Source organism: Chionomys nivalis, chromosome 1, assembly GCF_950005125.1.
Source record: "Chionomys nivalis chromosome 1, mChiNiv1.1, whole genome shotgun sequence".
Taxonomy (NCBI): Eukaryota; Metazoa; Chordata; class Mammalia; order Rodentia; family Cricetidae; genus Chionomys; species Chionomys nivalis.
In genome coordinates, this window is record NC_080086.1 from 155277914 (window position 1) to 155301332 (window position 23419).

Below are 23419 nucleotides of genomic sequence, written 5' to 3' on the forward strand. Positions count from 1 at the left end.
ATATACCTCACTTTCTCCTCTTGTGTATGTAAGAAAATACTGCTAGACTCGGTGTTTTATTTATTTAGCCTCAGTGGTCTTCTATATCTCTTCGGATCTATTAATCCACAGGTGTTAACCCTAATACCAGCACAGGCTTCTTTACTGGTATGCAAACCTAGTTTCCTGTCCAAAACAGTCACTGTTATCGCTAGATCTAACCCACTAGGTTGGTTATCTAATTCTAAAAAAAAAAAAAAAAATCCTAGACTAAGTCATGGAATCCTAGTTCTGCTTTCTTTCTTTTCTTTTCTTTTTTGAGAAGATCTCACTAGAAATCATAAGTCTCTGCCTCCACAGGCGTGGGTCACCACATCCAGCTCTGTACTCCTTCCCTCCAAACCTAACATCCAGAAAAGAAACTCGGGCTTTTATATGCTCAAACAGGAAAGCCAAGAAGCCAAAGAACATGGGAGCAGAGGCAGAATCCCCGATCTCTCTTTCTTTTTTTCAAAAGAGTAGCTCTGTTCACTTCAGTTTCCAGTCTTCCCGGACAAGGGCGGGCGGGACCCTAGAAAGTCCGAGCCCCACCACTCCACTGTGTTACACGTGTTCTTCCTGCCTAGCTCGGCCAAAGGGTGCGGGCCTTCAGCCAATCCCTCCCCTAGGAGTGCCCAGGCCCCGCCCCGTGGGCAGGGCTAGCTGCCTTTGTTCTCCCCCGCACTCTTTCTAGGCCTGTGCGCTCCAGGCAAACCGAGTGGCAGTCGGTGATTGGTGGTCGCGGCGCAGCCAATCAGAAGGGGGCACCTCATGCTAGGGCTCGGAGTTTTAAACGCCGGGCAGCTGGCGCGCCGACGCACAGGCTTAGGCAACTGGGAGGTGTCGGTGTGGGCGGGGCGCCACGGCTCTCGTCCCGATTCGCGCGGGGATTGGCCCGCCCGTGGCTTCCTCGCCCCTAGCCAATCGCCGGGCAGAACTTCCTGGAGGTTTTGCTGCGCTCCGGTGTCGCTCGGGAGGTCGGTGAGAGCTCGGCGGTGGCCGGTACCTGCAGGCCTCGCTCCGCACCCCACCATGAAGCTCCGGAAAGCCTGGCTGCTGGTCCTGCTCTTGGCGTTGACACAGCTGCTGGCTGCGGCGAGCGCTGAAGGTGCGCACGAAGGTGAGCGGGTGGGCGGGCCGGAGCTGTCTGGGAGCACGTAGCGTGGGTTGCAAACCTTGCAGGGGCCTGACAGGGTGCTTCACTCACACACACCCCTGTGAAATTAGTGGCTCGGGCGCAGCGAACTTGCTCGAGTTTCAGTGCTTGGGCCTCATGAATTCCTACTCGAGACTCAGACGTGGAGGGATGTGCAGAGTGCCTGATTTGCAACTGGCCTCTTCACCCTCACTGCTGAGATTTGCCCCTCTGCCCTGGTGAGTAAAATTTCCTAGAGAGTTAGCTTCCGTGGAGGGAAGGTCAGACGTTGTTTCCAAAACCGGTTTTAGAAACGGGACGGAGGCGGGGAAGCCGCTAGTAGGACCTGTAAGAAGCAGTCGCGGATATCGGGCATCTACTTCCAAAAGTGGGATTTGGAAATAACGCAGGCTTTGTTTTCGTCTTTCATGGAAACGGGAGCTACCATTCCGTCTTCATTTTATTCAGCTCCTATTTGCCGGTAGTTGTACTGGGTTTTGAGAGTCGAGCCTGATAGATGATACATGTACTCTAGTAGGGATAGTGTATGTAACTCATAGGCGTTATGTCCCCACCTTTTCTTCGAAATCATCTAGCCGAAAACACGAGAACTTTGAAATTAGGAAGTACTAGTTAAAATCGCTGTTCCTAGAGAACAGATTTGATCGACACCTTTCTCTTACCCTTCTAACCACTAGCTTGTTACCCGTTGGGTTTATTCTAGTATAAGCCTCATTTTTCTGAGATTAGTGTGTGTGGGAGGGTGAATGTGAACTTTATGCTCTTAGGTTGAGTAAGATCCGTGTAGATCATTGATTCATAAGTTTTTGCTCAGGCAACAAAGAGTAGAAGTGGAAAGACTGCTTTGGGGGAAGCCAAATATCTGACCTGCCTACAAGTAAATCAGCCTAGTGCTCCTTTCTTATAGAGACCCAAAATATGATGGCCTAACAGGAAGAGGGCAGACTGCCTTTTAAACAAATTTTTCGCTTTTCATGGTAGAATAGACTTGGGTGGGGGAGCGCACATGAAAGTTTGAGGATCAGTGTGATTTGGTGGATAACTTTAGAACATAACTGAACACTTGGTTTTTGAGGCAGTGGTCTGTTTTAGGGTGATTTTTGTTTGTTTGCCACAGGGTCTCATAGTTTGGAGCTCAAGGCTGGCTTTGAGCTCAGGAGATCTGTCTGCCTCTGCCTCCAAGTGCTGGGGTTAAAATGCCATATATTGTTAAATCTTGAGAGGCCTGGGTGGGTGGATTTCAAAGGCTGTTTAGACTAGCCAGTGTTCTGTCTTTTGGGTCACTAGTGCAGTCTTTGGGAAACAGTTTGTTCTGGGTGAACCCAGGAATCCCTGGGGTGTCTGCACCAAGGACAGTCCTCCTGGGCTAGGCCGTTAGGTTTGGTAGGGCTGGCGATGTGGTTCAGTAATATGTCACTTACCTAACGGGTACAAGGTCTTGGATTCCATCCCCAGCACTGCAAAGGGAGAGAGAGCGTTCAGTCTCACTCACTGGAGCTTGGTCCATATCCTCTGTAATGATTGATTACCACTTACCTTTCTTGTCCTTGTTCACTGTTGGCCTAAAGACTGTTTGTCCAGCTGATAGTAGCTCCCCCTTGGCAAGGTGGGGTTGTGTGGTCCACTGAAGAAGTGGGGGCATCCTTACAGTAACTCCAGGGCCTGACTTGGTCAGGCATGCAGTGTTATCAGCAGTTTGTTCCGCCGTAGTAGGCAGGAGCTACAGTTCTGATTCCCTACGTTTGAGGAGTAGCCAGCCGTACCCTGATGGCTAGGTAATGTGAAAGGGGATGTGGGATTTACTTCATGCCTAAAAAGACTGCATCCTTTCAGAAGGCGCTGGGAAGTTTTGGATATATCATCTAGGGTAGAATGTCAGACTTTAAAAGGGAAATCCAATCTGGGGGTGTTGCTGAGTTCGTAGAGTGCTTGAGTAAGAGTGTCCTACATGAATAGTACCACTTACACTAAGCGTGGTGGCGTACGCTTGTAATCTCAGCATCCCAGAGTCGGAGACAGAACAGTTCAAGGCCATCTTCTGTTGCAGATGAAGTTCAAAGAGAGCCTGGGATACATGAGATTCTCTAAGGGAAAAAAAGTAATCTATACAGTAAGATGTGGGGTGGTTAGCTTGTAGGAATGTGTTGCTTTCTGGTAGACAGGGTTTAAAAAGCTATTGGCTGAAGATGTGATTGAGTGATAAAGCACCAACTTCAAATGTGCAAGGCCCCGAGTTTGATCTCTATCACGGCAAAATAACAAAAGGACTAATGGAGCTAGCTCTCTTCTCAAATTGCAGAGTAATCAACCTTTCAGTCTTCTGAATTGGAGCGGGGTTGGAAACATGGGGTGCTTTTGAACACTAAACTGTTTGTCCACCTCTCAAGATCATTTATTTATTTATTTATTTATTTGGTTGCTTGTTGCCCCACCCCCCACACCAGACTGAGTTTCTCTGTGTCACAGCTCTGGATGTTCTAGACCTCACTTTTTAGAGTAGGCTTGGCCTCAGACTCACAGAGATCCACCTGCCTTTTCCTCCTGAGTGTTTGGATTAAAGGTGTGCACCACCACTACCTGGCTATTCATCTTTTAAATTTTATGTGTTTGGGTGCTTTGCCTATCTGTGTCTGTGCACCATGTGTGTACAGTGCCTGCAGAGACCAGAAGAGGGAGCTGGATCCCTGGAACTGGAGTTGCTGGGAATTGAATCTTAGGCAGTCCAGAAGAGTACCCAGAGCTTCTAACCACCAGCCCTCTGGCATGTTTAATCAGGAGATGAGGACCCACTTTGTGCTGAGCATAGGCAAAAGTCCCTTGGGGTTAAGGCAGCTTGGGCCACATAGAAAGTCTGTCTCAGAAAAAGAAGGCTTCGTACTACTTTTTCTTCTTCTCTTTTCTTCTTTTTTTAATCCACTTTGAAGGTTGGAGCAATGGTTCAGCGATTAAGAGTGTGTTCTGCTGCCGGGCGGTGGTGGCGCACGTCTTTAATCCCAGCACTTGGGAGGCAGAGGCAGGCGGATCTCTGTGAGTTCGAGGCCAGCCTGGTCTACAAAGGGAGTTCCAGGACAGGCTCCAAAGCTACAGAGAAACCCTGTCTCAAAAAAAAAAAAAAAAAAAAAAAAGAGTGTGTTCTGCTCCTCCAAAGGACCTGGGTTTGATTCCCATCAGCCAACATTAAGTAGCTCAAACACTAGTAACTCCAGCTATAGGACAGAGCCTCTGGTTACCTGCACTCATATGCACATACATATGCATAATTTTAAAATTAAATCCTTAAAAATAAAAATAAGTGTTAGGTCCTGCTTTTAGAAAATTAATCTGAGGTAACAACCATGCAACTGTGTTTTAAGTATTTTTTTCTTTTTTTAATTCTGTTTTTTTTTTTTCTTCTTTTTAACATATTTATTTATTTATTTTGGCTTTTTGAGAAAGGGTTTTTCTGTGTAACTCCTGGAACTCTCTCAGTAGGCCAGACTGGCCTCACACTCGGAGATCAGCCTGCCTCTGCCTGCTAAGTACTGGGGTTAGAGGTGTGCACCACTGCCGCCACAGACACCTACCATGATTGGGTATTTTCACTGTGCACATAAGTCTTCCCATAACTGGTGGTGGACTGTCACGATCCCCTTCTTCTCCTAGCTTGAACAGTGGACTAAATTCCCTAAGGCTTTCTTTCTAGTCCCAGACTAGAACAAGCAGCCTGCAGCCAGAATGAATATGCTTAACCACAAGCCCTACTTCACTTCTCCAGTATCCTGAATGCACAGATGAGGTGCCCACCAGGCATCCTACTAAGACGGAGAAGCTGCAATGCATCCTTAATTCCAGCAGATCATTTAGGGAGTGGGAAGTATTCAGTTTGCCACTGTGACTAGTGGGCCATGGGTAGCATATGTGAAGTCCTAGCATTGGCCAGTAAGTGCTTTCCCTGTTAGGTTCTAGTAGGCAGAGCTCTCGAAGTATCAGCAGCATTGAGCTTGGTGGACTTAGTGGTAAATATCGAGGGTCCCAAAGGATTGGTCGCTGTGATTCAGGAACACGAGTACATATGGTGTGGATTGTATTCACAGTTGGAGGTGGATTCAGCATGATGTGAGTGTAAGGGAATGAGCTCAGATCATCAGCCCTTCTGGAGCAGCAGGGCTTAGTTACTGCGTGGCTTTCATTAATATCAGTGAGGTGTGGTTTATGGCTTAATCCTGAGTCTTTCAGACAAACATTTCAGTAGACCAGCCATTATTTTCTATCGTAGAGCAGAGATTGTTGTATTTGTTTGGCATGTATGTGCTCCCCCTCTCCCAGCCCTTAGCATTCCGGAAAGACGTAAGTAGGGAAACAAAACTTGTCGAGGGAGTTGTCCACAAAACCTGTACCGTGCAGCCATGCAGTAAACAGTTACTTCTGTGTTGTCAAACGTCAGACTAAGTCGGGGACCCATATCCTCTCTACTCTGCTCTTCCTGCATACCTGAGATCCTGTCCCCCTTGATTCTTCCCTGTCTTTAATACCTGATTTGATGGTGCCCAGAAGGAGGACGCAATGGGCAGGAGAAGCATAAGCCAGCTTGGTTTCCACTCTGAAAATAGGCATTTTAGAGCTACTTCTCTTACCTCTGACCAAGGAAGAATGCAGGCCTAAATTGCAGAAAAGGGGCGTACAAGGCAGGAAAGGTAGTGTGGAGTTGGGGACAAGTGAGTAAAATGTGACTAATAGAGATGAAATGGAGGGAGAGAGTTTGTAATTATTTTATAGGTTGGTAAATTTCATTGATAGTGATCAAAGCTGACCCCATAACCCCAGGGCTTCAGAGTTTTGGAAGAGCAGTGTGATGGGTGTGGGTGTGACACAGGATCTTCTTGTACCCACCATTATAGAGCCAACATTGGACTACTTAGTACATTCCAGAAGTCTCAGGCCTTGAGTGCACTCAGTTCCAAACAATAACTAGCAGTGTTTTTGAACTTCTGAAAAAATAATTGGCCCTTTGATGCTTTCCACTTCAGGGTGAAAGGAATCGTACTTGCTGCACGTAGATCTGTTTATTGCCATTACAGTCAGTGTGGAAACTAGTTAATATGAACTGGTGTTCCATGCTTTCTTGTATCTGCAGTTTGGAAAGAACAACAACTTAAAAGTTAACAGCACAGCCTGGTGGTGGTGGTGGTGCACACCTTTCATCCCAGCACTTGGGAGGCAGAGACAGGTGGATCTTGGAGTTTGAGGTCATCCTTGTCTACAGGAACAAGTCCTTTTTGGTGTCTGTTTAATGGACATTGCTTCCATAAGTCTGTAAAGTTGTCATTGTCTCAATGTCTCTTCCTCTCTATTACTCAGAGCTGGTTTTCTAAGAAAAACATGATATGTCTGTCTTTCTCTTTGGCCTTCTCTTGAAGGATTAGACTTGCAGGCTGTTTTTAAAGAATACGAGGTAAAATAACACAGCTTTTTCAGAAGTAGAACTTAGTACACATCATAGAGTGAATCCTGGATGTCTGCATGATGACGGGAACAGGCAGGTAAATGGCACTGGGGAAAGTTTATTGTGGTCCTGGAAATCAGCGGTACAGTGGACTTTGAGCCCATGGCATGCTGATCCTACATCTATGTCCTGGGGCACCCTGCATGGAACCTGTAGCAGCCATAAGTAAGCACGTGTGGAACAGAATTTCTTTGGTAAGGATATGCAGCCCCCATGACTTGTTTGGAGAGTTCTAGCTTCTGGCAAAGCTGCAAAGGAGTCATGAGTTTCCTAACTAGCATGGGTCTTCTCTGGTCAGATGCCTCAGATACAGAAAATGCCATTGAGGATGAAGAGGAGGAGGAAGATGAAGAGGAGGAAGATGACTTGGAAGTTAAGGAAGAAAATGGTGTTTTGGTCTTAAATGATGCAAATTTTGATAATTTTGTGGCTGACAAAGATACAGTGCTACTGGAGTTCTATGCACCGTGGTAAGTATCAGCGCTTTAGCTCTTACGGCTGCACGGCCTCCCTCATCCAGGGCCTGGCTGCAAGAGCCCCAGCTCTTTCCTTTTTCTAATACTTTATTATTATGTTTCTATCTGTTTTTGAGACCGTTTTATTATATTTTTGATTATTTCATTTTGGATGTGTACCAGGCATGCTTGTAGATGGAAGGACAGCTTGTGGGAGTCATTTCCCCTACCAGTGTAGGTCTGGGGACAGAACTCGGATCGTCAGTCTTGGTGGTGGCAGATGACTACCTGCTGTGCCATCCCACCAGCTCCACAACTCCAGCTCTTTATCAGAGTGTTGGGAACTAGAGTCCTCCAGCTGGCATGGGGTAGCCCACACCGTAGAATGGTAGTCTCAGTTTCTAAACAGGCTGACAAAGGCAGCCCCGGATGCAAGCTGTTGACCATGGGGTTATTTTATTGTTTTTATTTTTGTTCTTTTGTACAGAACTTCGGGAAAACAAATACAGATTCTTTTCCTGTTTTACCCTCATGTTTTAGAGTGTGGAAACTCATTCATCCCCCTCTCTCTGCTGTGCTGCTTTGCATCTCAGAGCCCGTTCTGTTCTCTTCCTCCTGTGCTCTGTTTCCCTTCTGAGGTGTAAGATGTTCTCACATCACTTTTCTAATAAGCGAGGTAAAAGCCTGCTCCTTTTAGCAGTTCTGAAGTTGTATTTTTGTTTTATGGATAAGTTACTTTTGTGCTTTTTTTTTTATTTTATTGCAAGAGCTCTTAATAGTCTTGATTGAGGATTCCAAAGACCTTTTGTGTGGGTCATGTTTATCATTTTATGTATTAGAAATTAAAGCAAGGGGGCTCACCAATTATGAGCACTGGAACCTGGGTTCAATTCCCAGCATCCACATAGAGCTCACAACTGTCTGTATGTGACTCCAGTTCCAGGGGATCTGGCGTCCTCACACAGTCATAAATGCAGGTTAAACATCAATGCAAATAAAAATAAGTAAATCTTGAATTAAAACAAAAACTTAAAATATTTTATCATATTTATTATTACAAAATGCATGAGAGTGTAGTGTACATGTGCCATAAAGTGTGTATGTAGCAGTTAGTACAACTTTTGGGGGTCAGTTTTCACCTATTTGGGGATCTGAGAATTTGACTCAGATCATTAGGCTTGCACAACGAGTTCTTTTACTCACTGAGCCATCTTGGCCACCCTGCAAAAAAAGATGCTTATTAGTTCATTTTTAGCAACTTTCTTTTGGTAGTTCTGGGAATTTAACTCAAGGCCTTGAATGTGTTGGGCAAGTGCTTTACCACTGAGCTGTTCTTCCAACCTAGTAGTTCATTAAAAAAAATGATTTAAGGTTTATTTTATGTATCTGCATGTACCTCTGCACACCAGAAGAGGGCAACAGATCTCACAGGGCTACAGTGACAGACAGTTGTGGGTCTGGGAATTGAACTCAGAACCTCTGGAAGAGCAACTAGTGCTCTTTACCACTGAACCATCACACCTGCCCAGTAACCGTTTGCATATTAACACACTGCTGGTGTCCTTGTAAGTCAGGAAGCATCTGGAAAATTCCACTCAGTATTCTGAGTGTAAAAGACTTCCTATGTGAGGAACTTAACCTCAGAGACCCTATAAAGAAAGTCCCTGGGCCAAACTGTGAGGCAGATAGGCATATTGATCCAGCTTCCCCTGTCCCTGCAAGCAACAGAATACAAAAGTGCTTAAATCCATTTCATAAAATGCCATGGTATCACATATAACTTGTATACACCTTCTCATATTCTTTAAATCATTTCTGGATTGTTATTTAGCTCAATTTGTTACTTAAATAGTTACACTGCTCTTTTTGGGGGATAATGATAAGAAAGTCAAATCATCACAGAACCTAAAGTTTCTTTGCTGTGCTGGAGAGCAAATGTGGGGCCTTGTACACAAGGCAAGCACCCTACCACTTAAGCTACATCTACAGTTCTCATTTAATTTTGATCCGTTCTGTGAATATGGCTCTTTTGGACTTGAGGGTCACATGTGAATGGGAGCGATCACGTAGGTTTAGGGTTGGAAGTATTTGCCCAAGGCTAAAGCTAGAATTCAGCTCCTGTGGCCTTCCTTATTTGCTGTGTGTGTGGTATGTCTCAACCACAAGTCTTCTTATAAAGCTGCCTTTTTAAAATGTCTTGTTGGATTTCCATCTCTGTGGATACGGGTAATTCTTCTTCCTTAAATTTCTTAGGTGTGGACATTGCAAACAGTTTGCTCCAGAGTATGAGAAAATCGCCAGCACCTTGAAGGATAACGATCCTCCCATTGCTGTTGCTAAGATTGATGCAACCTCAGCATCCATGTTGGCAAGCAGATTTGATGTGAGTGGTTATCCCACCATCAAGATCCTGAAGAAGGGACAGGCTGTTGACTATGAGGGCTCCAGGACCCAAGAAGGTGAGCACCAGAACATGAGCTGCTGGGGAATGGTACCTAAAGAGAACCACTCAAAGTGACCTGGACTCCACACACCCATACACACACTTAAAGAAGACACAGTGCATCCACACACACATGCATAACTGCCGTTAGCCAAGGACATGCATACCCCCGTTCATCCACTAAATAACGTACGTCGGATGCTGCTGAGTTTCTCATTCCCAACATAGGGTACTAGAGAGAATATTAATTAGGGTCTAGATCTTTATAGCCACGAAATAAACACATAACCCCTTCCATGTTTGGTTTGTTTTTGTTTTGTTTTGAGACAAGATCTCTTTAATTCAAGCTGGCAGTCTTCACCTTGTGGCAATCCTTCTGCCTGAGTCTTTGGAACACTTGCATGCCATGCCTGGTTTCATTTCTGCTACAGAAACATGGCTCTTCCACTGATGGCGGTGTGCTTGTCTTATGATTAGGTAATGTTTATTAGCCTTATGGTCTGAAGTGTTTGATTAAAGTAAAGTCTTTACACCCTGATCCTGGGTGATTGAACTTCCTTCAAAGAAAAGGTTTGGTTTAGTAAATTTCTTTTGTAGTCTGCAATATTATCCCCCTTCCCCCAAAAAGCAAGTGTGTTTGTGTGTTTATAAGAATAATTTTTCTCATTTTTACACAACTGTTAGGGTATCTTATACACCATTCTGTAGCTCTGTTTTTACTTATCAAATACATCTTAGTCATACTAGTACATAGGAATTTAGCCCCCAAACAAGTTGAAGACAGTGTGTTTGTTTAACAGTAGGGAGGCTGGGGAGATGGCTCAGTGGATAAAGTACTTGCAGGACTGGAGTTTGGATCCCCAGAACTCAAAAGCAAATAAGTGACAGCCATCTGAAATCCTAGTATTTGGGAGGTAAGAAAGCCCCACCCCCCACCCCACCCCCCCAGCTAGACTACCCAGAATTATTGAGCTTGGGTTCAGTAAGAAACCCTGCCTTAATACTTGAAGTGGAAAGCGATTGAGAAAGGCAGGCAGCTTCAGCTTGAGTCTTTGGTGTGCACCCGTACTCATTTGACCATACTCCTGTAAGTGAAAAAAAGGAAAAAGAGATAAAGAGGCACCTGTTTGTGGAGAGCTGCACCCAGCTCTAAGCTGGAACTTTCTGGCCCGTTTTGGAGCCTTTAGAGCTGCATGTGTTGGACTGGACTCCTCATCCCAGTGGCCATGAGTAAATTTTAATATTTGAGTGTTCCCTGGTGAACTGGCTCAGGGCTCTGGGTGTGGGCAGGAACAGGCGGTTTATGTATTAACCTATGGAGATGTGTCTCAGGTCACCTTCAGCTTGAAGACTGCCCTTTGGCAGCAGTGGTCTCCTTGGTGCTTGGTGCTATCTGTAGTAAAGAGGGCAGTTTACAGCTCTTGGTTCTAAGAATCACTTATTTATTTATTTATTTATTTATTTATTTATTTATATATTTGAATTTTTTTTCTTGTGCTGGGAATCAAACCCAGAGTAACTTGCATGGTAAACAAACATTTTACCACTTGGTCTACCTCCTCAGCTTTGACCTTTTTATTTATGTATTTTGGTTTTTTTGAGACAGGATCCACTATGTAGTTCTGCCTGTCCTGAAACTCTGTAGATCAGGTTGGCCTTAAACTCATGGAGATCCACCTGCCTCTGCTTCCTGAGTGCTGGGATTAAAGGTGTGCACCACTTATCTATCTGACCTCTTTATTTTAAGGATTTCCACTTCGGCTATTGACTTTAATTTTGAGAAATGAACTTACAAATAGATATTTATCTTACCCATATTTTTAACTAAAATTTTTATTGCATTTATTTATCTGCATGTGTGATGACTATGGGCATGCCTCAGTATACATATGGAGACTGAGGACAGCTTGTAGAGCTTGATTCTCTCCTGCCATTTGGGTCCTGAGGATTGATCTCAGGTCTTCAGGCTTGGTGGCAAGTGCCTCAGCCTGCTAAGCCATCTCACCAACCCCTAGGCATGCATTTATAATTACTGTCCAGGTGACTCTGCTGCTGCCTGAGCAGTAGGAGCTTCTGGTTTTCTTTTGAATTTTTCTAGATTTTTTTTTTTTTTGCCCATGTTTCATGATGCCTGTGATGCTTGTGCTGTATACATGGTTGAACACATACATAGTTTATATGTGTTGCAAGAATGTTGCGAGATTGATTAGTCTTAGTCACTGTTGTATTGCTGTGAAGAGAAACTGTGACCAAGCCAACTCTTAGGAAAGAAAGCATTTAACTGGAGACTCACTTGCGGTTTCAGAGGCTTAGTCCATTTGGGAGCATGGTTATGGTTGCATGCAGACAGGCGCTGGAGCAGTTGCTGAGAGCTATACCCTGATCCATAGGCAGAGAGTGAGACAGAGCCCACCCCCAGTGACAGCTCCTCCAATAAGGCCACACCTCCGAATCTTTCTCAAACAGTTCCACTAACTAGAGACCAAGCATTGAAACAGAGGATCCTACTGGGGCTATTCTCCTTCAGACCACCACATTCTTGACAGAACCCAGCTGGAGTTTTCCTGTAGTTGGTTCAGTCTGGAGGTAGGTAGGAAATCACTCACTGAAGTAGGTTGCATACCACCAAGAGAAGGCTACAGTCACCAATGACAGCGGAAATGGTGTATTGGAAACGAGACCTTCTGACCTGACTGTCTTCCCAAATTCTGAGAAGGCTCTGATTAAAGATCAGTTTAGCAAGTCACACATCTTCTATCTCTGTTTATTCTGGCACTTTCTCGCCCTCTCCACCAGCTTGTGGGGTGAGGTAAAGTACCAGCTAGCTTGGGTGGCAACACATTCAGTCTCATTTGTTTCTGCTGTTTAATTTTTTAGAAATTGTTGCCAAAGTCAGAGAAGTTTCCCAGCCCGACTGGACACCTCCACCCGAAGTCACGCTTTCATTGACTAAAGATAACTTTGACGATGTTGTGAATAATGCAGACATCATTCTGGTGGAGTTCTATGCCCCGTGGTACGTTGGCAGTCAGGTTTGTGATATTAAGATAGTGAGTGTTCATCGCCCTGCTAAGCATTGGGGACGGGTTGCAGACCTCAGCCAGCAGACTGGAAATGTGATGATTATAGGGGAAGTGTTGGGAGTGGGTTGGGAAGGAAGGAAGTGCTCATTTTAAACTTCATTAGCTTACGGGCACGTGGATGTGTGTGTGCACACGCAGGTGCATGTGTCACAGCATGGATGTGGCAGTAAGAGGACAGCTTTGTGGGGTAAGTGTTCTCCCTCCACCTTTGTTCTGGGAAACTGAACTCACGTTGTCAGCCTCGTGTGACAGGTGCTTTCTACCAGTTGAGCCAGTTTTCAAGCCTGCTTTTTGGTTTGCTAAGTAGCCCCGGCTGGCCTCCCAACTTGGAGCGATTCTCCTGCCTCGAACCCCTGAGTTCTGGAACTCAGGCATATGTTACCACACCTGGCTGAGGAAAGACTTAGGAGATGAGTGTAACCCTGGGGGCTCCTGAGCCTCCCAAGAAATGGCCTGTAGCCTCATTTATCTTGGTGAATTCTTCCTCCCTCAGCCAGGAGTTCTGATATTTGAGCAGGCTTGGCATTTTTCAGGATTGTGTTGCAGAATGTTTGTTTACACTGTAAAGATTTTGTGTGTCTGCCTAAGGTGCCTTCTGATATATAAAGAGCTAAATGGCCAATAGCTAGGCAGAAGAGAATAGGTGGGACGTCCGAGCAGAGAGAGAAACTGGGAAGAGGAATCTAGGTGCGATTTCGTCAGAGACTCTGAAGAAATCGGACCTATGGTACAGAAGTAACCAAGCCATGTGGCAGAACGTGGATTAAAAGAGACAGTTTATAAGAGTTAGTTGGAAAGAAGCCTAAGCTAAGCCAAGCTTTCATAATTAGTGTTAAGTCTCCATGTTGTTATTTGTGAGCTGGTGGCCCAGAGGAAAGTCCAACTACATGATGGGCCATGCAGACTAGAATAGAGACTAAATTATGAATTCTGGATGTGAGCGGAAGGCATTAAAAGAGTTCCGCAAGTGTCTACATGGATAAGGCCCCAGAGTGTCTGCAAGAAAAAGAAGCTGTGGGTCTAGAATCCAGAGGTAGAGACTGTGGCTAATGCACAGCAGAAGGGGAGGGTAAGGGTTTCTGGATTCTGTAGCAAACCCCCTGTATCTCTTCATTGTTGGTTGTACAGGTGAAGTGACAACACAGAGGGGTGACAAAAAGGGAGAAGGAAGGAAACGACCTAGTGTATTGGGGGAGCAGATAAGCCCATGGCACCTTTGTAACCCTGCTTCAGTGCGGGAGAGATGCAAGTACCTATTGCTGTGGAAGGGACCTGGCGTGGTGGGCCATGACATTGTACTAGCAGGTCACTTGCTCGTTCTGGTTTATGACTGTACTAGTTTCTATCCTTTGCTGTGAGGAGACACCGTGACAAAGACTGCATATAGAAGAAGGGGTTTAGTGGGCTCATGGTTCCAGAGAGATAAGAGGCCATATGATGGCAGAGTGGAGACAGGGCAGCAGGTGTAGGAAGCTGAGGACCCCCATCTTGAACCATAAGAATGAAGCAGAGAGCAACTTGAAAGTGGTGGGAGTCTTTTTAACTCTGAAAACCCTCTTCAATTCCTCCAACAAGGTCACAGCTCCTAAGCTTCCCCAAACAGCACCACCAACTAGGGACCAAGCATTCAATCGCCCAAGACTATGGGGTACATTTCATTCAAGCCACTCAGGAGCTACATATATGAGACCCTGAATCATAAGCTCACAGCACCTCAGAGGAGAGCTGTCCTTTACTTACAGATGGTTTACATGTTGTAGGATACACCCTTTAATTAATTGAGTTCCTAAGGAGTTGGACAAGCCAGTGTTAATGTTAGCTGGGAGGACCAAAGAACATCTGGGGCAGATAAGAGTCATCAGATCTTACGGTGTAAACTGTCTATTTTATTTATTTATATCTTGTTTGGTGGTATGCACGCTACTAAAGGTTAAACCCTGGGTGCCAGTCAGCTAGGCATGTGCTCGACTGCTACTCTGGCCCTTGGCCAGTCTGTTAACTGTAATAATCTTAATTGCAAGTGCCTCTGGCTCATGGTTATCTCCTGCTCTGGTTGGTTTGTAGGCTAAGAATTTGTTACTCTTAATTCTCTGTACCTTTGTTCACATCCTGTTGCCGTGTCTACACTTGATGTTAGATAAAGGCCAAGAAAGCAATAGGTGTCAGTGAAGCCGTTCTTCACATCATTGGCAGCCTCCAGTTCCCATCCAAGAACATCCTCTCCCTCCTTAGAAAGGACATTGGCTTTCTTGGCTTTTCCCTGTGTTACCTTGTGCCATGGTTTGTTGTGCTTCTGTCTCCTCATGCATGGGCCTCTAGCATGTGAATGCCATGACAGGAAGCTTGTGTTATAAAAGCCTGGCTAGCCACGCGGTGGTGGTACACAACTTTAATCCCAGCACTCAGGAGGCAGAGGCAGGTGGATCTCTGAGCCCAACCTGGTTTACAGAGCAAGTTCCTGGACAGCCAAGGCTACAGAGACAAACCCTGTCTCAGGCATAAACAAATAAACAAAAGGCACTTACTGTGGGACCTGTCGTGGCACTCCTACTTAGGAGGCATTCCAAGAGTTGGTAGGTGTGATTGAGTTGTTTGGGAACACGAGATTGGTCTGTCATCTCATCGTGCTGGGACAAGTCCCTAATGGAATTGACTTCCTTTGGGCAGGTGCGGCCACTGCAAGAAACTTGCCCCTGAATATGAGAAGGCAGCCAAGGAGCTGAGCAAGCGCTCTCCCCCAATTCCCTTAGCCAAAGTTGATGCTACTGAACAGACCGACCTGGCCAAGAGGTTTGATGTCTCTGGCTACCCCACTTTGAAAATTTTCCGGAAAGGAAGGCCTTTTGACTACAATGGGCCACGAGAGAAATATGGTACGGCTGCTACCTTCTTCATACTGTGTGGAACGGGAACTTACTTTATATAGCTGGGAGCTAGAGGATGTGGTCAGCTGCAAGACCCCTCCTCAGACATGTGCTCTGCTCCTAGGAATTGTTGACTACATGATTGAGCAGTCTGGGCCTCCCTCAAAGGAGATTCTGACCCTGAAGCAGGTCCAGGAGTTCCTGAAGGATGGAGATGATGTCGTCATCATTGGGGTCTTTCAGGGAGACAGTGACCCAGCCTACCTGCAGTATCAGGATGCTGGTAAGTACTGACAAAACAACATGCCCTGCTGTACTCCTGAGGCTTTGGGGGTGTAAGCCTGTTTTGTATAAAATTAGCACAGTGGTAGGGTAAGAGGTCCTGGACTCAAATTGCAGCATCACAGGAAGAGTAAGTGTAGCTAATGGTTTGGTGGAAGAATCAGGGTAGTACCTGTGGGAAATAAGCTGTAGGTCAGGTCCCTATGGCTGTCATAGTTGATAGATTGTATAAGCACACGCTAAATGCAGAAGGCCAGCTGAACCATCTCCTCCATCCCACACAATCACATTCAACCTGTTTGCCCTCCTTCCCTTCTGAGTCCCTCTGCGAGAAAGAACAGCTCTGACCTTGGAGCAACACCTGACCTGGGTTCAAGTCCGGCCTCTTGCCAGTTATTAAAACCATGGCCCTAGACTCACTCTATCAGTCCAGTGTCTGGGTTTTTAGTTCCCCCTTGACACCTCACAAAGCAGAGTCTGCTTCATTACTAAGTGTGCTCCTAGCATACCCCATCCCCTCGTGCTGATTTCTCTGTGCTGCCTCAACAATTGCCTGTACTTCAGATTCAGGCTGGTGATTTATTTATTTGTTTCTTTAGAGACAGAACCTTTCTGTGTAGCTCTGGGTATCCTGAAATGCATTATGTAGACCAGGCTGACCTCAAACTCAGAGATCTGCCTGCCTCTGCTTCCCAGGTGCCGGGATTAAAGGTGTGCGCCATTATGCCCAACTTGGTCTGGTGTTTTGTCAAGACTTCAGAGTGGAGCTTAGTTAAGTCTTGTTTCTTTGGTCCTAATAGGTTAGTTGACTGTTCTTGACTAATCAGGAAGAAACTTAGCCAGGGAAAGTCCAGTCTAGCCAGGACTTTGGGCAAACGCAGAATCCCTAATCTCGGGATGAGTACTGGAAACCTCTGTGTGAGGTCATTGGCATATGTGGTCCTTGCATGTCCTCTATGAGGAACTGTCATCCTGAGTGCCAGTTTGCTACTTGGCATCAATGGAAGGTGACATTTGCCCTAACAAAATTCTAAATTTCTGTCATCCTGATTTTTGTATTTCTGAAAAATTCTAAGAGAAGATTTAGATATTACATCTGTGCTGAGTTTTAAAATTAGGCTTCTTTGTGTGCATAAATGCTGGATATTGTCCACTCAGAATTTACAGTGGCAATCATACCCCTCAGGCCCATGCCTGGCCAATGAGGCTCATAAACCTGCTATTTAACAATTTAATGCATTTTGTTAATTTGTCAGCTAACAACTTGAGAGAAGATTACAAATTTCACCACACTTTCAGCACTGAAATAGCTAAGTTCTTGAAAGTCTCCATGGGGAAGTTGGTGTTGATGCAGCCTGAGAAATTCCAGTCAAAGTATGAGCCCAGGAGCAATGTGATGGATGTTCAGGTGAGTGAGAGCTCTTCCGGGATGGGAGCATCCTATGCTGTGCCAGCCCCTGGGCACTCTACATGCACAGGCTTCTGGACCGAAATGTGGGGTGTTCTCTGCACACAGGGTGTGGCATGCCTGTCTTAGTCCCTGTTTCATTGCTGTGAAGAGACACCATGACCAATGCAACTCTTAAAAAAGAAAGTGTTGGATCAGTTGAGCTACATCCTGTTTGATAGGCAGAGAGACAGAGAGACAGAGAGAGACTGGGCCTGTCATGGGCTTTGGAAAAGCCCACCCCCAATGACTTTATCCAGTAGGGTCACACCTTCTAATCCTTCTCAAGTAGTGCCACTCCCTGATGACCAAGCATTCAAATATATGGGGGACTTTGTGACTCAGCCCAGGGCACATCCCCAGAAAGAGCACAGTGTCCTGCGTAGTTGGCCCTCATTCCTCCCTTTCATTCTTCTCATGCTCTGCATGCCATTGGTTCCTCTGCCATCCAAAGCTTAGGACCCTTTTCCTGCCTAGACTCATCGTTTGCCACCACTCCTTCGGATCTTGTTGCTTTCATGTTTAGTCACAGACCATGTGACCAAGAAGGGTTCTAACTGGGGCTCTGGACCCGGTCAGACACAGCCCTCGCAGGTGTGTGTGTTCCCGAGAAAGAGTTAATCGTTCAGTTTTTTTATTGTTTTTTTGAGACTTTGAGGCAAAGTTGAAGACTATTTTAAAAGGAGATGGATTTGTTTGATTGATTTGGTTTTTCGAGATGAGTTTCTCTGTGTAACAGCTCTGGCTGTCCTGGAACTAGTTCTGTAGACCACCAGGCTGGCCTCAAACTCGCTGAGATCTACCTGCCTCTGCTCTTTGAGTGCTGGAACTAAAGGTGTATGCCTCTACACTCTTCAAGGAAAGGCTTTAATATAGATTTAAGTGCAGGTATTGAGAGAGACATAAGGAAAGAATAGTAGTTTACACCCAAGGGGTTGTCAAGAGTCACCTTGGTACATTAGCCCACTCCCCGCCCCCCTAACCAGGTCTCACTATGTATAGCTGGCTGTTCTGGGACCCACTGTGTAGACCAGGCTGGCTTTGAATTCATAGAGATCCATCTGCTTCTGCCTCCCAAGTGCAGGGACTGAAGGCAATTCAGTACGTTCTTGAAGGGATCCTTACCCCAGAAAAGGTACAAGGTTAAGGTCCCTGTCATCTTGTCCACAGTCCATCATTGCTGCCCTGCTCTTGAGTTTGCACCTTGGTGAGCCTAGTGCAGCCTCCAGGGCATCTAGCTTGCTTTCGTAGCACGTTCAGCACATCCGTTGACATCAGAACTGACCCTCTTGGCTTCTTGTCCTCTCTGCACTGCTGCTTCCGCCCTGGATGCCTTCTGCTCCCCTGACTTCCCCATCTACAGAAACCCTGGGCCAGCAGGTTGACAAGCTTGTACAAGTTTCTTCAGCTGTCAAGGGCAGGTGGTTGTCCTTCCCCTGGTGGTTGTGAGGTGGTATCTTTAAAGGGTTTGACTTGAGTCCTAAGTATGAGCCCTAGGGACCTCCAGTCTCCAAGACAACTACCTGTTGTTCTGTATCCCCTTGGGAACCCCCACTCTGATACGTGTCAAAGGTGCCATGCAAGCCTGTTGGATGTCTCACCTGAGAACCTTGGGAGCCAGTGTTAAAGGGCTACTCTGTTGAGCCTAGTTACGTATAGCCATTTCTTATGACTGTGCTAAACCCTCAGAACACACTCCTCAGAGAAGAGATGGTCTCAGTGGTTGAGCAGCTCACCAACCGTGTACCTTTGTCGGACTCTAAATTCTAATTTGCGGCTGCATTACTCTCTCTAGTAAAATCTGAGGATTAACGGTGCCGTGACTTGTGGCCAACTGCGTAGCTTTGCCTGGCCACAAGCTGGAGTTTTATCTCAGGTCTCTAGTGGAGCTCTGTGAATTGAATGTGAAAAGTCCTGCACTTGTTGGTCCATGTGTTCTTACTGTTTAAGACCTCAAGCGCTTTTCATTGGCTTGAGTTCAAGTCTAAAGTGGTGACTTTGGGGAGTTACTCCAGTGTGACTGGATGGTGGTAAGTGATCAGCTTCACTGGCCCTCCTGTTCTGAGCCCTTCAAAACATCTATGCTTGACAGTGACTCAAAGCATAGTAGCTAAAGTTCCTCTTTTGTTGAACTTGCTCTTACCTGTGTCCTCCTTGAAACAGGGCTCCACAGAGGCGTCAGCCATTAAAGAATACGTGGTGAAGCACTCCTTACCCCTAGTGGGCCATCGCAAAACCTCTAATGACGCCAAGCGGTACACCAAGCGCCCCCTGGTGGTTGTATACTACAGTGTGGATTTCAGCTTTGATTACAGAACTGGTGAGACTCCCTATGAAGGCCTTTCTGGGATGGGGGCTAATACTTTTAGAAACCTTGTTCTAGGGCCCTTAAAGCTAGTGGTGTGGATGTATTTTATTGTAGTGTGGGATTTTCAGTTCTGAGCCTTATAATACCCCTCTCCTTCCTGTTATAGCAAAAGGGAAGTTAAGAGTCAAAACTGGGCCTAGAGAGATGACTCACAGGTAAAAAGACTGTGACCTACCAAGACTGAGGACCTGAGTCAATCTTCAGGACCTAGATGCATGTGTGTATTCACACACGTGCCCACAAAATAAATGTAATAAAAGTTAAATAAAACAACAACAAAGAAAATAGATTTTAAAAGAGTCGAGCCTGGTACCTTCTTAGAGGTGATACTGGAGCCCTGGTGCTGAGCCAGGCAGTGCTGTGTCCCTCCAGCTCTGCAGGGCCTTAGTTGGGTTTCCACCCTGAGGCCACCTGCTCACACAGTATGGCCTTACCAGAATTCTTTTCTGTCCAGCTGAGGTATATCTAGAACCTGTGCCTTGTCAGAGAACATAAATAACAACTTAAATCTCAGAGTCCAGGGCAGGACAATTACTCTGCTCAGCCACTTGGTTCATAACCTTTGTCCATTTCAGCTACTCAGTTTTGGCGTAACAAAGTCCTGGAGGTGGCCAAGGACTTCCCTGAGTACACCTTTGCCATTGCTGACGAGGAAGACTATGCCACAGAGGTGAAGGACCTGGGGCTCAGCGAGAGTGGAGAGGACATTAACGCAGCCATCCTAGATGAGAGTGGGAAGAAGTTTGCCATGGAGCCGGAGGAGTTTGATTCAGACACTCTCCGGGAGTTTGTCACAGCCTTTAAAAAAGGTGCGTCGGGCTCCAAATCTCCCTTTGGACGCAACACAGAACCTGTGTGGTCTAAGGAATGTCTGGCATCGCGCAGTGTGCAAGAGGTGTAGCTGTGTGTCAGTAGGTGCTTGCACGGGAGCAGGAGGAATTTAAAAGGTGTATGTGGCCATGCATGCCTGTAACCCAGCACAGGGAGACAGACAGGACAATCCCGAGGCTTCTATGGCAGCAAAGGACCCTGCCCACCCTCCCAACCCCCCAAGAGGAAGATAAAGAATGGGTTGGCAAGTGATAGAGGAAAATGCCTAATGCCCTCTCCATAACCACCCACAGAAAAAGACCCGGTAGGTCCTCTGCCACTCCCCTCCTCTCCCCGCTCCTAAGTCCAGTACAACTCATTCTCTGACTTAATTACCCGGAGAAGGGCCGGTGTGCTACCCAGGCTCTGAGGCACCAAGACAACTTAAATGTTACTTGGAGCATTTTGGGGGTTTAGTTTTGTTTTCCCATTTTGGCAAAATGTTTTCCCATTTACTTTGAAGGCAAAAGCCGGGTAAGGGCTTATTCGGTAGCTTTTTGAGATGGGCTCTCATCTATCTCAGGCTGGCCTCAGCCTCCCAGATGCTAGTGCTGCAGGCATGTGTTGCTATAGTGATGTGTGCCTGTGCTTCCTTTTCCCTTTGCTTTTGGGTTGGCTGTTTTTGAGGGTTTCTCTGTATACCCCTCACTGTCCTAGAACTCACTCTGGAGACTGGCCTTGAACTCAGAGATCCACCTCCCTCCTGAGTGCTGGGACTAAAGGTGGCGCCCCCCGGCTTGGTTTTGTTTTTTTTTTTTTGTTTTTTTTTGTTTTTTTTTTTTGGTTTTTCGAGACAGGGTTTCTCTGTGGTTTTGGAGCCTGTCCTGGAACTAGCTCTTGTAGACCAGGCTGGTCTCGAACTCACAGAGATCCGCCTGCCTCTGCCTCCCAAGTGCTGGGATTAAAGGCGTGCGCCACCACCGCCCGGCCTTGGTTTTGTTTTTGTTTTTAGGGAAGGGGCTAGTGTGTCTTGGAAAACTTTTCAGAGGTCTTTGAAACAGGCTTTTAGACATGAGGAACACTTGATCTGAAATCCTAAGCATACATAATCTTTATTGATCTTGACTGAGCAAAGCACCTGCTTCTCAATGCTGGCCATGTGGTAGCATACCACAACTCTTGCCCGGTTTGGGTGCTCGTTTTTGACATCACAAAGTTGGTCTTGCCCCTGCAGGGCTGTCAGTAGCTCTCTTCGTTGGGCAGCGTCCCTGTTACACAGGGCTTTGCAGGGACTGGGAGAGTAGAAGACTCTTTTATCAGAGCATTGCCCATTGTTGAGGAAGGCTTTAGAGGCCAAGGCCCCTCCCCCGAGAGTGGGGCAATAGCTTCTGATAGCCACTGAACCAGGGCGCCTCAGTGCCTGGTCCAGATAGAGTACCAGGATCTATGGCCTTTAAGTACTGACACCTCTTTGTATTTGGCAGGAAAACTGAAGCCAGTCATCAAATCACAGCCAGTACCCAAGAACAACAAGGGACCAGTCAAGGTGGTGGTGGGAAAGACCTTTGATGCCATCGTGATGGACCCCAAAAAGGATGTCCTCATTGAATTCTATGCTCCCTGGTGTGGGCACTGCAAGCAGCTGGAGCCCATCTACACTAACCTAGGCAAGAAATACAAGGGCCAGAAGGACTTGGTCATTGCCAAGATGGACGCTACTGCCAATGACATCACCAACGACCGATATAAGGTGGAGGGCTTCCCCACCATCTATTTTGCCCCCAGTGGGGACAAAAAGAACCCAGTTAAGTTTGAGGGTGGAGACAGAGATCTGGAGCATTTGAGCAAGTTTATAGATGAACATGCCACAAAGAAGAGCAGGACCAAGGAAGAACTTTAAAGGCCTGGTGGTCTACAGAAGGTGGAGGGACCAGACACTGTAGTGGACAGCACTGGCCACCAAGCAAGTGAGCCAGCAATGGAATGGCAGTATACTGACTTCTTTTTTTTTTTTTTTTTTTAATGCTTTGTTGTGCCACCTCATGCTCTGAATACTGAATAACCATGAACGACTTGATAGTCTAGAGCAGACTTTTTTGGAGGATACATCTATTTTTGTCATTTGGGGTCTGATTGGTTTGGTTTTGTTGGTTTGCTTGGTTTTTAACATTTTACTTTAGTATTTCCTCAAATAAGTTTTGGATCTTCTATGTGAGAATTTTTTAATTTAAAGTTTAAAAAAAAAGTCTTTGCCAAATTGTGTTGTTTGCCTTTTATTTTCTTGTTCAAGCAACTTTTAGCTTAAAAATAGGTAACCATTAGAATGTTTGGTTTTTTATTTCTTCCTGTTAATGAACCAAGTTGAGGGGTGCCCCCCTCACCCCAGCACCTGTCCAGGCTGAAGCAGCATCTTTGGTGGAGAGACATGCTGGTGACAGGTAGTGACAGAGTATGGCCACTACCGGTTTCTTAGACCAGTCCCACCGTTAAAATAAAATGATCTCAAGCACAGACTTAGAACCCTTCAGTTGGTAGAAAAGTTATAGTAAGCTGCTAATAATGAGGAAAAATACTGATAACCTCAATAAACTAGAAAAGTGGGCATGGTGACACCTTTAATCCCAGCACTTGGAAGGCAGAGGCAGGCAGATCTCTGTGAGTTCAAGGCCAGCCTGTTCTACAGCACAAGTTCCAGGACAGCTAGGGCTGTTACACAGAGGAACCATCTTGACCTCCCCCAACAATATATCCTGATTATAGTTACCCCTCCCAGTTCCTCCCCACATCCCTCCCCTCCAGAGCCACTCCCTTTCTGTCTCATTAGAAAAGAACTGGCTTGCTGGGCGGTGGTGGCGCACCCTTTAATCCCAGCCCTCTAGAGGCAGAGGCAGGCGGATCTCATGAGTTCGAGGCCAGCCTGGTCTACAAGAGCTGGTTCCAGAACAGGCCCAAAGCTGCGGAGAAACCCTGTCTCAAAATACAAAAAAATAACCCCCCCCAAAAAAAATAGC

At 46.1% G+C, this 23419-nt stretch overlaps 1 protein-coding gene across 2 annotated transcripts; it reads left to right on the forward strand.

Moving 5' to 3' along the window:
• Nucleotides 1-852: 852 nt before the first annotated feature.
• On the forward strand, nt 853-22664 carry Pdia4 (protein disulfide isomerase family A member 4). 2 transcript variants are annotated; one of them, XM_057771409.1, is made up of 10 exons: nt 853-1126; nt 6955-7126; nt 9365-9570; nt 12432-12570; nt 15305-15510; nt 15626-15784; nt 17040-17191; nt 19394-19550; nt 20174-20407; nt 21893-22664. In XM_057771409.1, the coding sequence occupies exons 1-10, from the start codon at nt 1051-1053 to the stop codon at nt 22306-22308; spliced, it is 1917 nt and encodes a 638-aa protein (XP_057627392.1). In that variant the 5' UTR covers nt 853-1050; the 3' UTR covers nt 22309-22664. The 2 variants fall into 2 exon arrangements, with proteins under 2 accessions (XP_057627392.1, XP_057627381.1); XM_057771398.1 differs by having other exon boundaries at nt 853-1138; nt 21893-22663.
• The last annotated feature ends 755 nt before the right edge of the window (nt 22665-23419 follow it).